Source organism: Bos javanicus, chromosome 13, assembly GCF_032452875.1.
Source record: "Bos javanicus breed banteng chromosome 13, ARS-OSU_banteng_1.0, whole genome shotgun sequence".
In the NCBI taxonomy this organism is placed as follows: domain Eukaryota; kingdom Metazoa; phylum Chordata; class Mammalia; order Artiodactyla; family Bovidae; genus Bos; species Bos javanicus.
Window position 1 is genome coordinate 79,739,177 of NC_083880.1, and position 15,783 is coordinate 79,754,959.

At 47.8% G+C, this 15,783-nt stretch overlaps 1 protein-coding gene across 5 annotated transcripts in view; it reads right to left on the reverse strand.

Moving 5' to 3' along the window:
* Window positions 1-3,887: 3,887 nt before the first annotated feature.
* The window catches only part of ZFP64 (ZFP64 zinc finger protein), a 75,899-nt gene continuing 64,003 nt past the window's right edge, over window positions 3,888-15,783 (reverse strand). For all 5 annotated transcript variants that reach the window (XM_061437983.1, XM_061437984.1, XM_061437982.1 and 2 more), the window contains 2 exons: window positions 7,795-8,046; window positions 3,888-5,158 (listed from right to left, as the gene is read on the reverse strand). In XM_061437983.1, the coding sequence (XP_061293967.1) occupies window positions 4,449-5,158; window positions 7,795-8,046 (962 nt within the window). In that variant the 3' untranslated portion in view covers window positions 3,888-4,448. The remainder of the gene's footprint in view (window positions 5,159-7,794; window positions 8,047-15,783) is intronic.

The window sequence follows — 15,783 nt, forward strand, 5'->3', positions numbered from 1 at the left end:
AGCTTATGTGCAACCTTCCTGCGGTGCTAAGGGGAGGCCTCCTCCTACCCTGGCTGGAGCTTCAGTTGCCACCATTTGGGACCACGTGTTGCAGATATGGGGTGGGGTGGGAAGTAAGACAGAAACCATGATGCCCAAAGTCATAAGGTCACAGTACTAATTCTTGGTTATCCCCTTGCTCCAGCTCCGACAAAATAAATGAGAAAGACACAGGTGAGCTAATTTTTGCTTTGCTGTTTTAAACCTGTTGACATTATCATTAAGCCAAATGCCTGAAATGGCCCATTTTACAGATAAGCGAAAGGCTTCCTAGGTGGCTTAGCGGGTAAAGACTCTGCAACACAGAAGACTGGGGTTCGATCCCTGGGTTGGGAAGATCCCCTGGAGAAGGGAATGGCTACCCACTCCAGTATTCTTGCCTGGGGAATCCTGTGGACAGAGGAGCCTGGTGGGCTACAGTCAATGAGGTTGCAAACAGTTGGACATGACTGAAGCGACTGAGCACTCCGTGAACAGACAAGCAAACTGAAAATCCGAGGTACAGACTCTAGCTGGGTGTCGGCCACACAGTAATGCCAGAAGCAGGGCTGTTCTGACCCCTTTCCGCCTCAACCCCGACGCCTTTTGACAAAAGAAGGCTCCTTTTGGATGAGTCTGTCATCACCCTACTCAGCTCAGCTTATTACTCTAACAAAATATACAGTTTAAAATTGGAGAGCCAGCCCAGTTCTTTGGTTAAAAATGTGGACTCAGGAGCTACTCTGCCTGGGACTGTTCTAGAAGTTCCATCACCCTCATGCTTCAGTTTCTGTATCTGGACAAGAGGCAGGGACGAGGGTGAGGCGGTTGGGGCACACCCCTTCAGTGCAAATGGAAAGGGGTGCCCAAAATCTCACTGATCAAGGAAAGTATTTTAATGAATTTTTCTAAAAACCAAACACAGAAAATCCACAATGAACAAAAACATCACAGTCTTAAAGACAGGACCACGTCCTGCCTTAATCCCCAGGCTAGCTTCTAATAAAACATAAAAAAAGACAGGACCAAGTCCTGCCTTAATCCCCAGGCTAACTTCTAATAAAACAAACAAACAAAAAAACCCCAACAAAGCAGCTGACCTGTATGCCATAGTTTGCCAATTTAAAAAATAGATTGCTTTAAAACATGTGATTGCTGAGTTTTGAGTGCCCTAGGCCAGTGCCTTCCTCGTCTCAACCCAGCTCCAGCTCTGGATAGCAACGGACAGAAGGAGATGAGTCAAGGCAGGTCAAGTTCCTATCACAGTGCCTGGCTCAGAGTAAGGACTCACACCAACACAGCAGCAGGAATTGAGGCTCATTCTTTTTAAAAAATTAAACACAGGGACAAACGAACTCATGCTCCACAGTGTTTAGAAGGCAGCAGGAAGTCTTAAGCAGAGGAAAGCAAGAGGGTTTCTCCTTGATTTTTTAATTCTTCACTGGACATTTTATAGCTGCACTGAATAGACATCCAAAGGACTTAGCAGTTCGCAGTCCCTAACTTCCCTGGTAGCTCAGCTGGTAAACAATCTGCCTGCCATGGGGGACACCTGGGTTCGAAAGATCCACTGGAGAAGGGACAGGCTACCCATGCCAGTATTCTTGGGCTTCCCTGGTGGCTCAGATGGTAAAGAATCTGCCTGCAATACAGGAGACCTGGGTTCGATCCCTGGGTTGGGAAGATCCCCTGGAGAAGGAAAAGGCCACCCACGCCAGTGTTCTGGCCTGGAGAATCCCATGGACAGAGAAGCCTGGTGGGCTACAGTCCATAGGGTTAGAAAGAGTCGGACATGACAAAAGCAACTTAGCACACATGTACACAACCTGGAATTTAACCTATCTCTGCAAGGAGATCCAACCAGTCCATCCTAAAGGAAATCAGTCCTGAATATTCATTGGAAGGACTGATGCTGAAGCTCCAATACTTTGGCCACCTGATACGAAGAACTGACTCATTTGAAAAGATCCTGATGCTGGGAAAGATTGCAGGCAAGAGAAGGGTACAACAGAGGATGGGATGGTTGGATGGCGTCACCGACTTGATGGACGTGAGTTTGACCAGATTCAGGGGGTTGGTGATGGACAGGAAAGCCTGGCGTGCTGCAGTCCATGGAGTTGCAAAGAGTCAGACACGACCGAGTGACCAAACTGAACCTATGTCTTGCATGAAACTGTACTGGCATAAAGGGACCCCAGGAAATTTGGCATTCTGTGTGTTTGTCCTGCGTTTTGACATATTACCTTATTGCTTGCACTCAACAGCCCAGGTCAGGAATCAGCAAAGACGGCCCTCCAAATCATGGCCTGCTTTTTGTAAATAAGGTTTTATTGGCACACGGCTATATCCATTCACTTACCTGTTATCTTCAGCTGCTTCGATGACAACAGCAGAGTTGAGTGATTGTGCTACGGAGGTGAACACAGTTGAACAGAGACCGAGGCTAGCCAAGTCCAGGATATGTCCTGTCTGGCCCTTTACTGAAAAGGTTCACCAGCCCCTGGTCCACGTGATGTCAAACTGCAAACGTTCATTAATCAACGCCCCCTTTGAGGTCCATGTGCACCTTGCAAAACAGAGCTGGGTGCAGAAACCAATTCAGGGCCTCTTAACTACTGTGGCTGTTTCCAGTTTCATTTGGTGATAGCTGTGTATTTTAAGTCTCATCCTCATTTCATAAAGTTTTGTTGGAACACAGACAGTCTGGATAATTTTGTGAAGAGAGTTTAGTCATGGAAGAGCCCTTATGGCTTCACAAAGCCTCAAATACTATCTGGTTCCAAGCTTTTTGCTAATCTCCACTCTACTGGGGGTCCAAATTTGCTAGGTGATACCAGTGTGGATCCAAGACCCTTGAATGCCCATACAGCTGTGGAAAAAAAAAGCCTTCTAAAGAGGCTGATATTGTCCCTGTTTCTCTGAAGAGCTTCGACACCAGAAGTACAAGGAACGTTTATACGATTTCAATCTATGGGTTCCCACTTGAAAGGTCAACAGCCCTTCTGTTACCAGAAGAGAAACACAGATAAGACTCATGACAAACAGCAAAAGGTGACAACAGAATCTGTACAATGCACCAGCAACCAGGAATGAAACACTTCTGAACGACCGAAGATAGCTCTAAAACAAAAAAGGATTAATTCTCTCTGCCATCGTTTCTGTCTTTTCTTCTTACTCATTATCACTTGCCTTGAGCCAAATGGAATCAGATGTGTTCAAAGTAACCTTCTAAAATAAGCTCTGTGTCTCTTTCATAAGTGAAATAGTCACCTTTACAATCTATTAAAGTTTTGTGTTCGCATCCCTGTTCCTAGTTTATCAAAAACAATGGATCTGCTCAGTGTTTCAAAGGCCCAGATATTGAGCCTGATGAGAGCACACAAGAATCTGTATTAAACAAAGACTGTATCTGAAGAAAAGAAGAAAGACACTTTGCATAAATTATATATCTGCTGGCATTCCAAGACCTCTTAAGTTTCCGTCAAGTTAAATGTCCATTTACAAGAGGCTTGGGATTTCCCTTATTTGTTGGTTCAGCAAACATCAAGTGCTTACGATGATGAAAGACACTAGTCCCAGGCTTTTCCACGCATCGCCATGTCCCACAACGAAGCCCAGGACCCACTGGGCCCCTGCTCCCTTTTTATCAACAGATAGACAAACCTTGAATTTCACAACAGTTACTGGCTGAGCTAGTGTTAGCTTGATCTCTGGCGCCACCTACAGATCAAACTGCATTTTGCTTCACTGCGGCACGAAGACGCTCAGGAATCCTAGGTGCCTTTACAGTGAAATTACCACCGGGTGGAGGGCCCTGGAGAAGCCCACACTGTGATAGACCACAAAAATGGAGCGTCCCTCTGACACCATTCTACAGACGAGCTTGCCTTTTTATTATAAGACAACAGATAAAAGGAACCACACACAAAACATATAAGGCGGATTACTCTTAGGAACCACCACCCAGGTTAAGAAGTAGAACTTTTCCGGCCACCCCAGACCCTCCACATACCCCGACATCCCCTTAACCTGCTCTACGGATCAGTGTAGTGTTAGTTTTTCCACGTGGTGTAATTCGTTTGTTTCGTAATCCCATCAGGGGCGATCAGTTTCAGAACTGGAATCCATCGTGAAGGAACTATCCCTATTGGATAGAGCAGTGCTCCGTGGACCCCCGATCTTGGAACCGAGTAAACCTGCTTAGACGATGCTTGGAGGGAAGACAGATACCAGGGGTCAGGTTGGGGGAGGCGTCTCCACAGGGCTGCCGTGGCGCCTGCCCTCACGCCACGGTGACTGCAGCCATGGCCTCTGCAGGCCTCAGGGTGCAAGCAGGCGTCTCCGGAGCGGGGGAGTCCAGCCTGGCTTGAGGGCTGGGCAGCGGCGTGGCGTCCGGAGATCCGGCCGGCTGACCACCCTCTCTGCGGGGGCTAGAGGCACTGGCTGGATTCCAGGGGCGCCTCGAGCTGCCCGACGGAAACCAGCGCGCCCAGCTGCCCGGGGGCGCTGCTCTCGGGCGGGAAGGTGACCAGGCCCGAGCTCTGGTTCTCACCGTGGTCGCTGTGCTGCTTCCGGTGGCACCGCAGAGAGTCGTCCCTGACGAAGGCCGCCCCGCACGTCTCGCAGCGGAAGGCCCTGTGCGTCACGATCTTGGCCACAGGCGGCCCGCCGCCCTCCCGCGGCCCCTCCCGGCCCGGCGGGGCCCGGTTCTCCGTTCGGGCCTCGTCCCGGTGCGCCTTGTCAATGTGCTTGGCCAGGCTGCTGGGCCGCTTGGTGTCGAAGCTGCAGAAGTCGCACTTGAAGGGCCGGTCGGGGCAGTGCACGCGGCTGTGCACGCGCAGGGCGGCCGCGCTGGAACACGAGTAGCTGCACTCGGGGCACTTCTCGGGGTGCTCGGCCTGGTGCAGCCGGCTGTGCTCCAGCAGGTCGGCCCGGTCCCGGCCCTGGAAGGCGCAGTGCAGGCACTTGAAAGTGTGCTTGATGCGGATGTGCGACTTCAGGTTCGCCTTCATGGTGCAGCGGACGTCACAGAACTCGCACTTGAAAGGCTTCTCCCCCGAGTGCACGATCATGTGCCTTTTCAAGTCCGAGCTGATTTTGAACTTGGCGCTACAGAGCCAGCACTGGAAGGGGGTGTCCCCTGGCAACGGGAAGGTGCGTTTCCATTAGAGCAGGCAGGCAACACCGAACTCCCCCCAAACATGCGTTCAGAATGCCTGGTGGCAGGTAGCTGGGTCTTTAAAACTCCAGTTCCTTGTCGCCTCCTACCACCACCACTTGCGAACACTGTATTAACTCACAGCAATCCCATGTCTGAGTACCACTCCCACTTTAACAGATGGAGTAACTGAGACTCAGACAGGTCACATTATTTGACCATGGCCAAACAGCATCATGGCATCCACATCCACCCTCGTCATGACACTTCAGGTTCAGATCTAAACTCAATTGACATTCCAGATGTGGACACAGAAGGAAGATGTATGGTTATGTGATACAAAACTGTTTATAATCGAGATTTATAAACATGCTCACTTTGGTGTTTGGACTTCCCCTGTGGCTCACACAGTAAAGAATCTGCCTGCAACGTGGGAGACCTGGGTTCGAAAGACCCCCTGGAGAAGGGAATGGCAACCCACTTCAGTATTCTTGCCTAGAAAATTCCATGGACAGACGAGCCTGGCAGGACTACAGCCCATGGGGTTGCAAAGAGTCGGACATGACTGAGCAACTAACACTTTTACTTTTCACTTCGTCTTTAAGTTGTATTATTACATCAGTTAAGTGGCTTGTATTAAAGTTTTGCAGTTTCACACTGACAGACTGAATTTTATTTATGAAATTAACCCATGAATATGGCAGCAGGAGCAGAAGACAAATTATGAAATGCCATAGCCTCCTCTGTACTCCCTGGAGGGATAGCTAAGGAGTTTAGTTCTTTGGAGGCTCTTTAAACATCCCTGTCAGTTGATTATAGGCAAAGATGAGACTGTTACATATCCTACACAACCATCCTTTCCCCAAACTTCTCCTGCATTCTGTTGGTTGTGATTTTGACTCATCTAGCATCACTCTCTCGGAGAAGGCAATGGCACCCCACTCCAGTACTCTTGCCTGGAAAACCCCATGGATGGAGGAGCCTGGTAGGCTGCAGTCCATGGGGTCGCTAAGAGTCGGACATGACTGAGCAACTTCCCTTTCACTTTTCACTTTCATGCATTGGAGAAAGAAATGGCAACCCACTCCAGTGTTTTTGCCTGGAGAATCCCAAGGACGGGGGAGCCTGGTGGGCTTCCATCTATGGGGTCGCACAGAGTCGGACATGACTAAAGCAACTTAGCAGCAGCAGCATCTCTCTCTAAAATGAGTATTAGCTTCAATGTTTAGTCCATCAGCCTGAGAGGTTTAAGGATGCCTTTCTCTTTGCCACACTACCTCTCCTTGCTTGAGAAACGGCTTTATTTCACTTAATTTCCTCACTTCTCTTTTCTTCCTGACCTTGTCAGAAACCAGACTTCTATCTTCTGATTGTCAGTTCTCCAGCTTTCTTTCTGCTCTCTGAAAAGCTGGACCTTACAGCCAGCAACCCCCGTTTCAATTCACACTGCTTTGCTCTGACGACCGTTTCTAATAGAACTCCTGGATGCAACGTTCCTGCCAGTGGGTAGATACCAATGACAACTAAAAAATTCTGGTAAGTTATGCAAGTACTCTGTTGTCTCCAGGATTTTTATTTGTTAGACTTGGCATTTCATACCTCTTATTTCCTGCGGATGACACTTCACAGTTAGGAAGAGGAGATCGGTTTAAGGACGAGACATTAGGTGGGTTTTACCTGTTACTCGACAGTTTGGGCCATCATGCCAAGAGGCTTCAGCTGCTCCTCTGACCTCTGCAGCCTACATCAGTTCCATGTTCAGAACACCCAAGGCAGTTAGACGCTGGCTGCAAAGATTAGCTCCCAGCTCTTTGGCTGCCTCCCACTTGTCTGCTGGGACACAGGTTTCTTGACTTAATTTTGGATGTCAGTATATGCCGGTCTGCTTGCCATTTGCCATGAATTCATTGGAAATTCTAATTTTCTGACTCTCCTTATGGGCTTCTCAATCTCCCTTTTTCTGCACTGTGATGGGTAGGTTGGTTCTATCTCCTTATTTTAACACGGTCTCACACAGGGAGGGAAAAGCTTTTCTGCAAAGCCTAATTTCTAGATGTTTGTGATTACTTTCAGGTAATTTTGCTACATGTTTCTCTTTTATTGGAGTATAACTGCTTCACAATGTCATGTACAACAGAGTGCATCAGCTGTATGAACACATATATCTCCCCCTCTTCAGCCTCCATCCCACCCTGCTCTTCCCACTCCTCCAGGCCAACACAGAGCACCAGCTGAGCACCCTGTGCTACACACCAGCTTCCCACTAGCCAGCCGTTTCACACGTGGCTACGTGTTTCTGAATTAAGCTACACAATCAGAGTTGACGTTGAATGACAAACACCTAGTTTATTCATCAGGCTTTTATTGAGATGCACCCTTTGCTTCTTGCGTGCTGAATTGGATAATCGCCCCCAGCTGTATTCTGCGCAGGCAAGTTAGAAAACTCAGCTGTCAGACTTCCAGTGTTTCACTAGAAGCTGTCTTCCCAGTGGGAGAAACCACACCCTTCATATCAACAGAGAAGCTCCAGTTTCCTTTACTCACAGCCTGGAGTCATTTCCGTTGCCTGTGCTTTAACTAAAGCTGAGGGGTCAGAGACGCAGAGGCCTGGGACTTACCCGTGTGGGAGCGCAGGTGCACGGTGAGCTGGCTGGAGTTGCGGCTGGCGTAGGGGCAGAGCTGGCACTTGTAGGGCCGCTCATCCGAGTGGATGCGCAGGTGCTTCTTGAGGCTGCTGCTGTCCACGGCCGCGTAGTCGCACAGGTGGCACTTGTGGGGCTTCACGCTGGTGTGGCAGCGCATGTGCATGGTCAGGTTGTCCTTCCGGCTGAAGCACTTGTCACAGAACTCGCACTTGTGCGGCTTGTCTCCTGCAAACACACAAGCAAGAGTCACAGCTTCAGGGGTTTTGTCCACCAGGACGCCGGCAGAGAGATCCAACCCAGAAGGCAGGCCGAGTCCCGGGCTCTGCCGTTTCCTTCTGACCAAATGCCCGGAGACAGGAAGACACGGAGGTCTAGACAAGCACCGTGGAACAAGAAGGTGTGCTGTTCCATTCGTGGCTCAGAACTTCTGCAGACTCCCGAGGAGCAGAGATAAAATCAGGCTGAAAGGACGTCAGAGGCCAAACCTTGTTTGGGAAAATGAGAGCTTTCTTAGAAGCAGTCAAGATCGGAGGGGGCAGGTGGCGGATATCTGGAATGGCTTTCCGACTCCCTAGCTGATGAGCCACCCGGAGGACAGTCAGGGTGACTCTTCCCTTACTTGTGCTAAACCACAGGCAGCAGAGGCACCTACCCTCCCGGGCTGTTAGGGAGGGAGGCTGCTTAGGCTGGAGAAGCATCGCCGAGGTTCCAAGCACGTGGAGGTTCCTGGAGAGCAGAGAACCCCATGCCCAGAACGTCACCACCAAACTGCATTCTTCCTTCTCCCACGACAACTCCAAACAGATCACATCCAAACAAAAACCTACCCAGAAACCCACTGCTCAGGGAAAGCCAGGACCGGAAGGCATGCCCAACCCAAGAACCCAGACTCAGAGAAAATAATTCTTTCAACACCAAAACCAGATATGGGTCTTTAGAAGGCTGCTTTGGGTTGTGTGAGGCTTGGGGGATCGTTGTTTCTTGATAAGGGATTGAACTAGGGCCCCTGGCAGGGGCAGTGCTGGGTTCTGACCACTGGACTGCTGGGGGATTCCTCAGACATGGGTCTTAAGATGGCTCAATTAGAGGCAGGGTGGGACAATGTCTGAAGCCTAGGAATGATGACATCCTAAAGCTTTCAGGAAAAAAAAAAGGCCCAGATGAGCATACAACTCCTCAGACAACACAGAATGGTTGCAGGATGGGAAGAGTACCTGCAGAGTTCCACAGAAATTACTGAAATAAAACCCCGTACTTGAACTCGCTTCCCTGGTGGCTCAGCTGGTAGAATCTGCCTGCAGTGCTGGAGACCTGGGTTCGATTCCTGGGTTAGGAAGGTCCCCTGGAGGAGGGCGTGGCAACCCACTCCAGTATTCTTGCCTGGAGAATCTCATGGACAGAGGAGCCTGGCGGACTGCAGTCCATGGGGTTGCAAAGAGTCGGACACGACTGAGCGACTGACAGACACACTTGAACTCGCATTCAATGGGAAGAGAAAATAAGCTAGCTGACAGATGACACAAGGCGTCACACTGAACCGTGTGCATCGGAACAACAACAAAAAGGAACTGCATAAGACGTGGGATATAAGTAACGAAATGGGAAGGACTGCTTTCAAACCAGAAAAGAGAAGCAAGCATAAAAAAGGGGCACAACAGAACAGAAAATAAAGTAATAGTCACACTAAACATTTAGTACAAATGGATTAAATTTCCTGTTAAAAATGTCAATTACATTTTTTAAAAAGTCAGCTTAATACTCTTGAAAGGGGAAAGTGTTAGTCGTTCAGTCATGTCCATGGGCCCACAGGCCCATGGGCTGTGGCCTGCCAGCCTCCTCTGTCCATGGAATTCTCCAGGCAAGAACAACTGGAGTGGGTGGCCATGCCCTTATCCAGGGGATCTGCCAGATCCAGGGACTGAACCCAGGTCCCCTGCATTGCAGGCGGATTCTTTACTGTCCGAGGTACCCAAATAAAAATGAAAGAGAAGTAGAGAATGATACACAGTGTTCCAGGAAAGTGCAGAAATATCAGTATTAGGCAAAGCAAATCATGGTAAAAACCACTACAGATTTCATATGGAAGAGACAAAACTCACCAAGTAGATGTGAATCAAACTTATGAAACTAACATGGTTTCACAAAAGGTTTTCCAAGGAAAACTGTAGGACATATTTTAAAACAACTTTTGCTTAAGAGTCACAATCAGATTACAAACTCTTAAGAGATGGACAGTGAGAGCTCCACGTTATCAAAACCCAGAACCTAATCACTTTTCAGAAGAATCTCTGAACTTCAGTTCCAAAGGCTGAAAGCAAGTGAACCGCATGCAACTTGAGAAACTAGGAGAAATGGAACTTCTCTGGTGGTCCCATGGCTAAGACTCTGTGCTCCCAGTGCCAGGGGCCCAGGTTCGATCCCTGGTCAGGGAACTTGACGCCTCATGCTGCAACGAAAACCAAAGAGTCCACGTGCCACAGCTAAGACCTGGCACAGTCAAATAAATACTAAAAAAAAAAAACCAAAAAAAACCCCACCAAAAAACCAACTAGAAGAAGTGAAGACAGACAGCGCTTGATCAATAAAAACAAAAGAATGGCTATTAAAAAGGGAGGTTTGCTTGAAGAAAAGATACCAGTAGACCAGTATTTTCAATGTTGCCACTACAACCGTTTGGGGCCAGGTAATTCTTGGCTGTGCCCTGTCTCGTGCATTGTAAAATGTTTAGCAGTATCCCTTTCCCCTCCCCCACAAGATGCCAGCAGCACCTTCCTCTCCAGTTCTGAGACTCAAAAACGTCTTCAGATATTACCAAACATCCTGGGGGGAAGGGGACGGCACTGTACCTGGTTACAATCCATTTTAATAGACACTGGAAAGAAGGGACAGATAGATCAACTTAATCATGACTATTAAGTCAGACTTTACTCCAGCTAATTTCTGTGCATGTGTGTGCTTAGTCGCTTCGTCGCGTCTGACTCTTTGCGACCTCGTGGACTGTAGCCCACCAGGCTCCTCTATCCATGGAATCTCCAGGCAAGAACACTGGAGTGGCTAGCGATTCCCTTCTCCGGGGGATCTTCCCCACCCAGGGAAAGAACTTGTGTTTCCTGCTTCACACGTGAATTCTCCATCGTCTGAGCCACCAGGGAAGCCGACAATCAATTATGACAACTCAATAAAATGGCTATGTCCAGGAAGATACAAAATTACAGTCTGAATTAAGAAAGAAAACAGAGCAATAACAAATTTAGAAAAACTGCTATGTTAGAGACGTGCCCCAAGGCAAACTGTTTTTTGCACAAATATCTGCTATCCTTCTCAGGAGAATTAGGCTGCATGATCCCATCACTGTCGGGCTGGACATGGGACTGGCTCTGCACAATGGAGAGGAGCAGACGTTAAGAGCCAGTATCTTGGGAGTTCCCGGGTGGTCGAATGGTCAGGACCCAGCACTTCCACCAGGGGCTAGAGGTTCAATCCTTGGTCTGGGAACTAAGATCCCACAAGCCATGTGGCACGGCCAAAAAAGCCCCAAACAAAAAACCAAGAGAGCAAGAGTCTGGTTGGCTACACTTGCTTCTCTTGTTCAAGATGACCTGTAACATACCAGATCAGGGGTTGAGTTTGGTTTTTTGAACTATGTTTCAGGTGTACAACATACTGATTCACAGTTTTAAAAGTTCTATTACACTATGGTTATTATAAAATATTGGATTTATTTCCTGGGAAGAGCAAGGATTCTTAATTTGGGCCCTGTGGGTAAAATTTAAGGAGTTCTAGACCTTGTATGAGAAGGGATTAAGTTTTTATCTCCTTTATCGCTAACTGGAATTTACCATTCCTGTACATTCCGAGAACTCATTCCTCTTATAAGAACTGCAGGTTCATACCCTTCAATGGCTATCTCCCCATTTCTCAAACTGAATTCATAGAAACAAGGAGTAAAATGCAGTTTCGGGGTCAGCGGGTCTGGGATTCTGTGTTTCTATTGAGCTCCCAGGTGGCGGTAACCTTTCGGTCTGTACCACTCTTCAAGACTCCCCTGGTGGCTCAGATGGCAAAGCGTCTGCCTAGCATGTGGGAGACCTGGGTTCTCTCCCTGGGTTGGGAAGATCCCCTGGAGAAGGAAATGGAACCCCACTCCAGTATTCTTGCCTGGAAAACCCTATGGACGCGGGAGCCTGGTGGGCTACAGTCCATGGGGTTGCAAAGAGTCGGACACGACTGAGCAACTTCACTTTCACTCTTCAGGAAAGCAAGGGTAGTCTATTAAAATACTTCACAACGAACACTTTGATAGCATCTGTACTTAAATATAGTTTACTGTGATTTTATTATGTTTAAAAATATTATTCTGGGAGGGCTCTGTAAGCTTCACAAAATTTCCAGGAGTCCACAGCAGGAAAAAAGGGTTAAGAGCACCTTTAGCTGGCGTGTTCCAGACAGGCTGCCCCACCAGCTGGGTCCTGGAGGGGAGACCACAAGGCTTGGGGCTGCCACTGACTCTGGGGACACGGGGCTCAGCGGAGCTGGCCTCCGCGGCCACTGAGACGGACATCGTCATTACAGCCTAGTCCATGCACTCTCCAGACTCTGGGAAAAGTCGTAAATGGAGTACTGTGGTCACGTTCTACCCAATTTTCCAGCAAAAGTGTTTCCGTGTTCAATTGTTTAATAGCAGAGGGAAAGAAAAAAATGTCTCAACTCACTTTAGGACAGATTAACCCTGAGATCAACACCAAGTGATGAAATACAGAGTGGGATAAAACAAACATTGGAAGACAATGTCCTTTATGAGGTTAAACGCCAATTATCTTAAGTGCAAAACATTTGAAATTCAACCGTCACTTGTTTTTTATACTTTAATAGCTAAGTTGTGTCCAACTTTTTTGCTATTCCAAGGACTGGACCCCACCAGGTTCCTCTGCCCATGGGATTTCCCAGGCTACAATACTGGGGTGAGTTGCCATTTCCTTTTCTAGGGGATCTTCCTGACGCAGGGATCAAATCCGCGTCTCCCGTGTCTCCTGCATTGCAGGTGGATTCTTTACCACCGAGCCACCTGGGAAGCCCCTCAACTATCATTCTTGATGGAGAAACCCAAAGCCAAACAATACACATCCAAAGACCCAAACCAACTTCCGCAGACTTGGAATAAAAACAAAAACTTCTGACATGACAAAATGATTTCCACAAGGATCCTAAGGACTTGAACCACAAATGGTGGTTAAAAAAAAAATCCAAGTAACTCCCTGGCAGTCCAGTGGTTAAGACTGGGTGTTTTCACTGCCGAGGGCCTGGGGTCGATCCCTGGTTGGGGTGCTAAGATCCCATAAGCTGCTCTTGCAGAGCGGCCAAAGCAGGGGTGGGGAATCAAGGTATTTCATTAGAGTCAGGAGTAAGATTCGGATGGTTTGCTTCACCACTACTCTTCAACTCTGACCCAGAGCACCAAGGCACTCTAGATCGAGCAGAAAGACAAACACGATTTGCATATGACAATCTACCAGGGCAATTCAAAAGCATAAACTTGACCTACGAGAGTACACAAGGCAGCCAGGGGCCTGGAGAGAACATGCAAAACTTCTCTGGAGCTCGTTCTGCCGCTGACAGCACTCTAATAAGTTCCCACACCCCCCCATCGCTCCCCCACCCTTCATCCCCGGCTTCTCCCTGAAGAGAGCCACATCCTGACCTGGGCGGTGGGGCGGCCCGTGGCGGCAATGCTTGAATTAAGTGCCGTGTTTCCTGACTCACAGTCTTAATTGAGTACTTTTCAGCTAGCCCACTCTGAGGAAAACACAGTTCTTGTGTTTCTTTTGTACTTTATTCCTGTGGGCTTTTCATCTGAATATTGGCACTTCTGTTTGAGTGACTGCTTGCTCAGATCCTTTTCTATGGGAGCCATCACTGACTTGCAGGCATCCTTGTGTGTTCAGAAGATGAACTCTGCCCCATGTTGCAAATTTCTTAATTTCTTGATGATGTCTCAGTGGAAGTTTTAACTTTAGTCATAATGATGTCTCAGTGGAAGTTTTAACTTTAGTCATAATGTCGTCTTAGTGGAAGTTTTAGCTTTAGTCATACTTAATCTGTCTTCTTGGTGGACTTTGCTAATTGTGTTTACCTATTTTCAGCATAAATTTGTCCTCCTATATTTCCTAGTAAGTTATAGACTTTAACTTATTTAGTATATCTGGAGTTTGAACGATAAATTTCCCTATTAAAGATGTCAATTGCACTACAAAAAGTGTGCTGTAAACCAAAATACTCGGCTGCCTTGACAGCAAGTGCCTGAGGGGTGGCTGCACCGGCGCCTTCCCTACGCTGGACTGTGTTGACCTGAAAGAACTAAAAAAACCACGGGTATTTCAGAGTTGGTGTTTGGCAGATGTTTCCTTAAATGTGAACTAAGTGAGCCAGTCATGTCAAGGAAAGTTACTGACAATACTGGGATGATAACTTTTGGATTCTAGACAGTCTGGATTGCAAAACATATATCCCTCACTATCCCAGGCCTGCAGCATCCTAGCTTTAGGTATTTCTACTGAGATTCATAATTAAACATGATTTTTCTCCTACAGTACAATGAAATGGATCAACATTTGGAAGAATTACAGAAGTTGGCAAAAGCCATATTTTCCCAAATGACTGGCGTATGACTGTCAAACCAAGTATGGTTTGGAGAGCCAGTCAAGCATAAGTAAGGGCCATTCAAAGCTGAACACAGACAAATGGAATTTAACAAGTTTGAAAAATTTATGGAAATGACTGCAAATTCTATACAGCAACTAATATTTAACAAACTACCCTTTGCTGTATTCTGGTGTAGCATTACCTGAAAAGACTATCGAAATACTCCATTTCCAATTACATTATGTGAGCAGCCAGATTTTCCTCTTACATTCCAACCTAAGGAACACACAGCAATAGACTGGACTGGGATACAGGGGTGAGAGTTCAGCTAAACCATGAAATAAGACATGTCTGCAGATGTATATACACTGTTACTTGCTTTGTTTTGGAAAACAGTCACTTCTCATAGAAGTGTTCATATATAGTGGGCTTACTGTAAATTTATTCATTTAAAAGTAAAAGTTTTGGTTTTAACTTCTAATGCAGTAACTGTCAATTAAAAAATTCTTCGGGGGATCTTCAGGTTTGAAGCGTAAAGGATCTCAAAACGGTGGTTGGAAAATCAATGTTCTACCCATTTGGCAAAGGTCCAGCTTCCGCCTCAAGCGCCCCCTGCACACACTGCCACCCCCACCTCCCTCTCACAGCTGCGCTGAGAGGCCATGTGGTCTACATGTGAGCTCTTTTTCTTGGTAACAGAACCGTCTCTTTGTAGCTGGGCACTTGCCACACAGATTCAAGACTTCAAGCTCCCGGACTTCATTTCCACAGCTAAGAATCGCCACGCCACTAAGTTCTGGCCAATCGGGCATCAACTGAAATGACGTGTAACTTCCAGGACGCTGCCTTTAAAGGTAGGACTCAGTAAAGAATCCGCCTGCAATGCAGGAGACCCAGGTTCGATCCCTGGGTTGGGAAGATCCCCTGGAGAAGGCAACCCACTCCAGCATTCTTACCTGGGAAATTGCGTGGACAGAGGAGCCTGGTGGGCTACAGTCCCTGGGATCCCAAAGAGTCGGACACGACTCATCAACTAACACAAGCCATCTGAGACCACGCCAATCTTCGGGATATCCAAGCAACAACACAGGACCCTGAGTCCCTGAAACCATGGGGCTGGTCACCACACTCGCCAGCAGGACAGAAACACGCTGGCCTTCTGCAACCATGGGGAAAGACACTACCAGTGCCCCAGGGCCCACTCCTGCTTTCCAGAGGCAGCATGGGCCTGCCCAGCATCTCCACCCCGGCGCAGGGAGCCCCGCCAAGGACATGGCCTCACCTTGGACTTCCGGATCCCCCTCGTGCTTTGTATCACTCCAA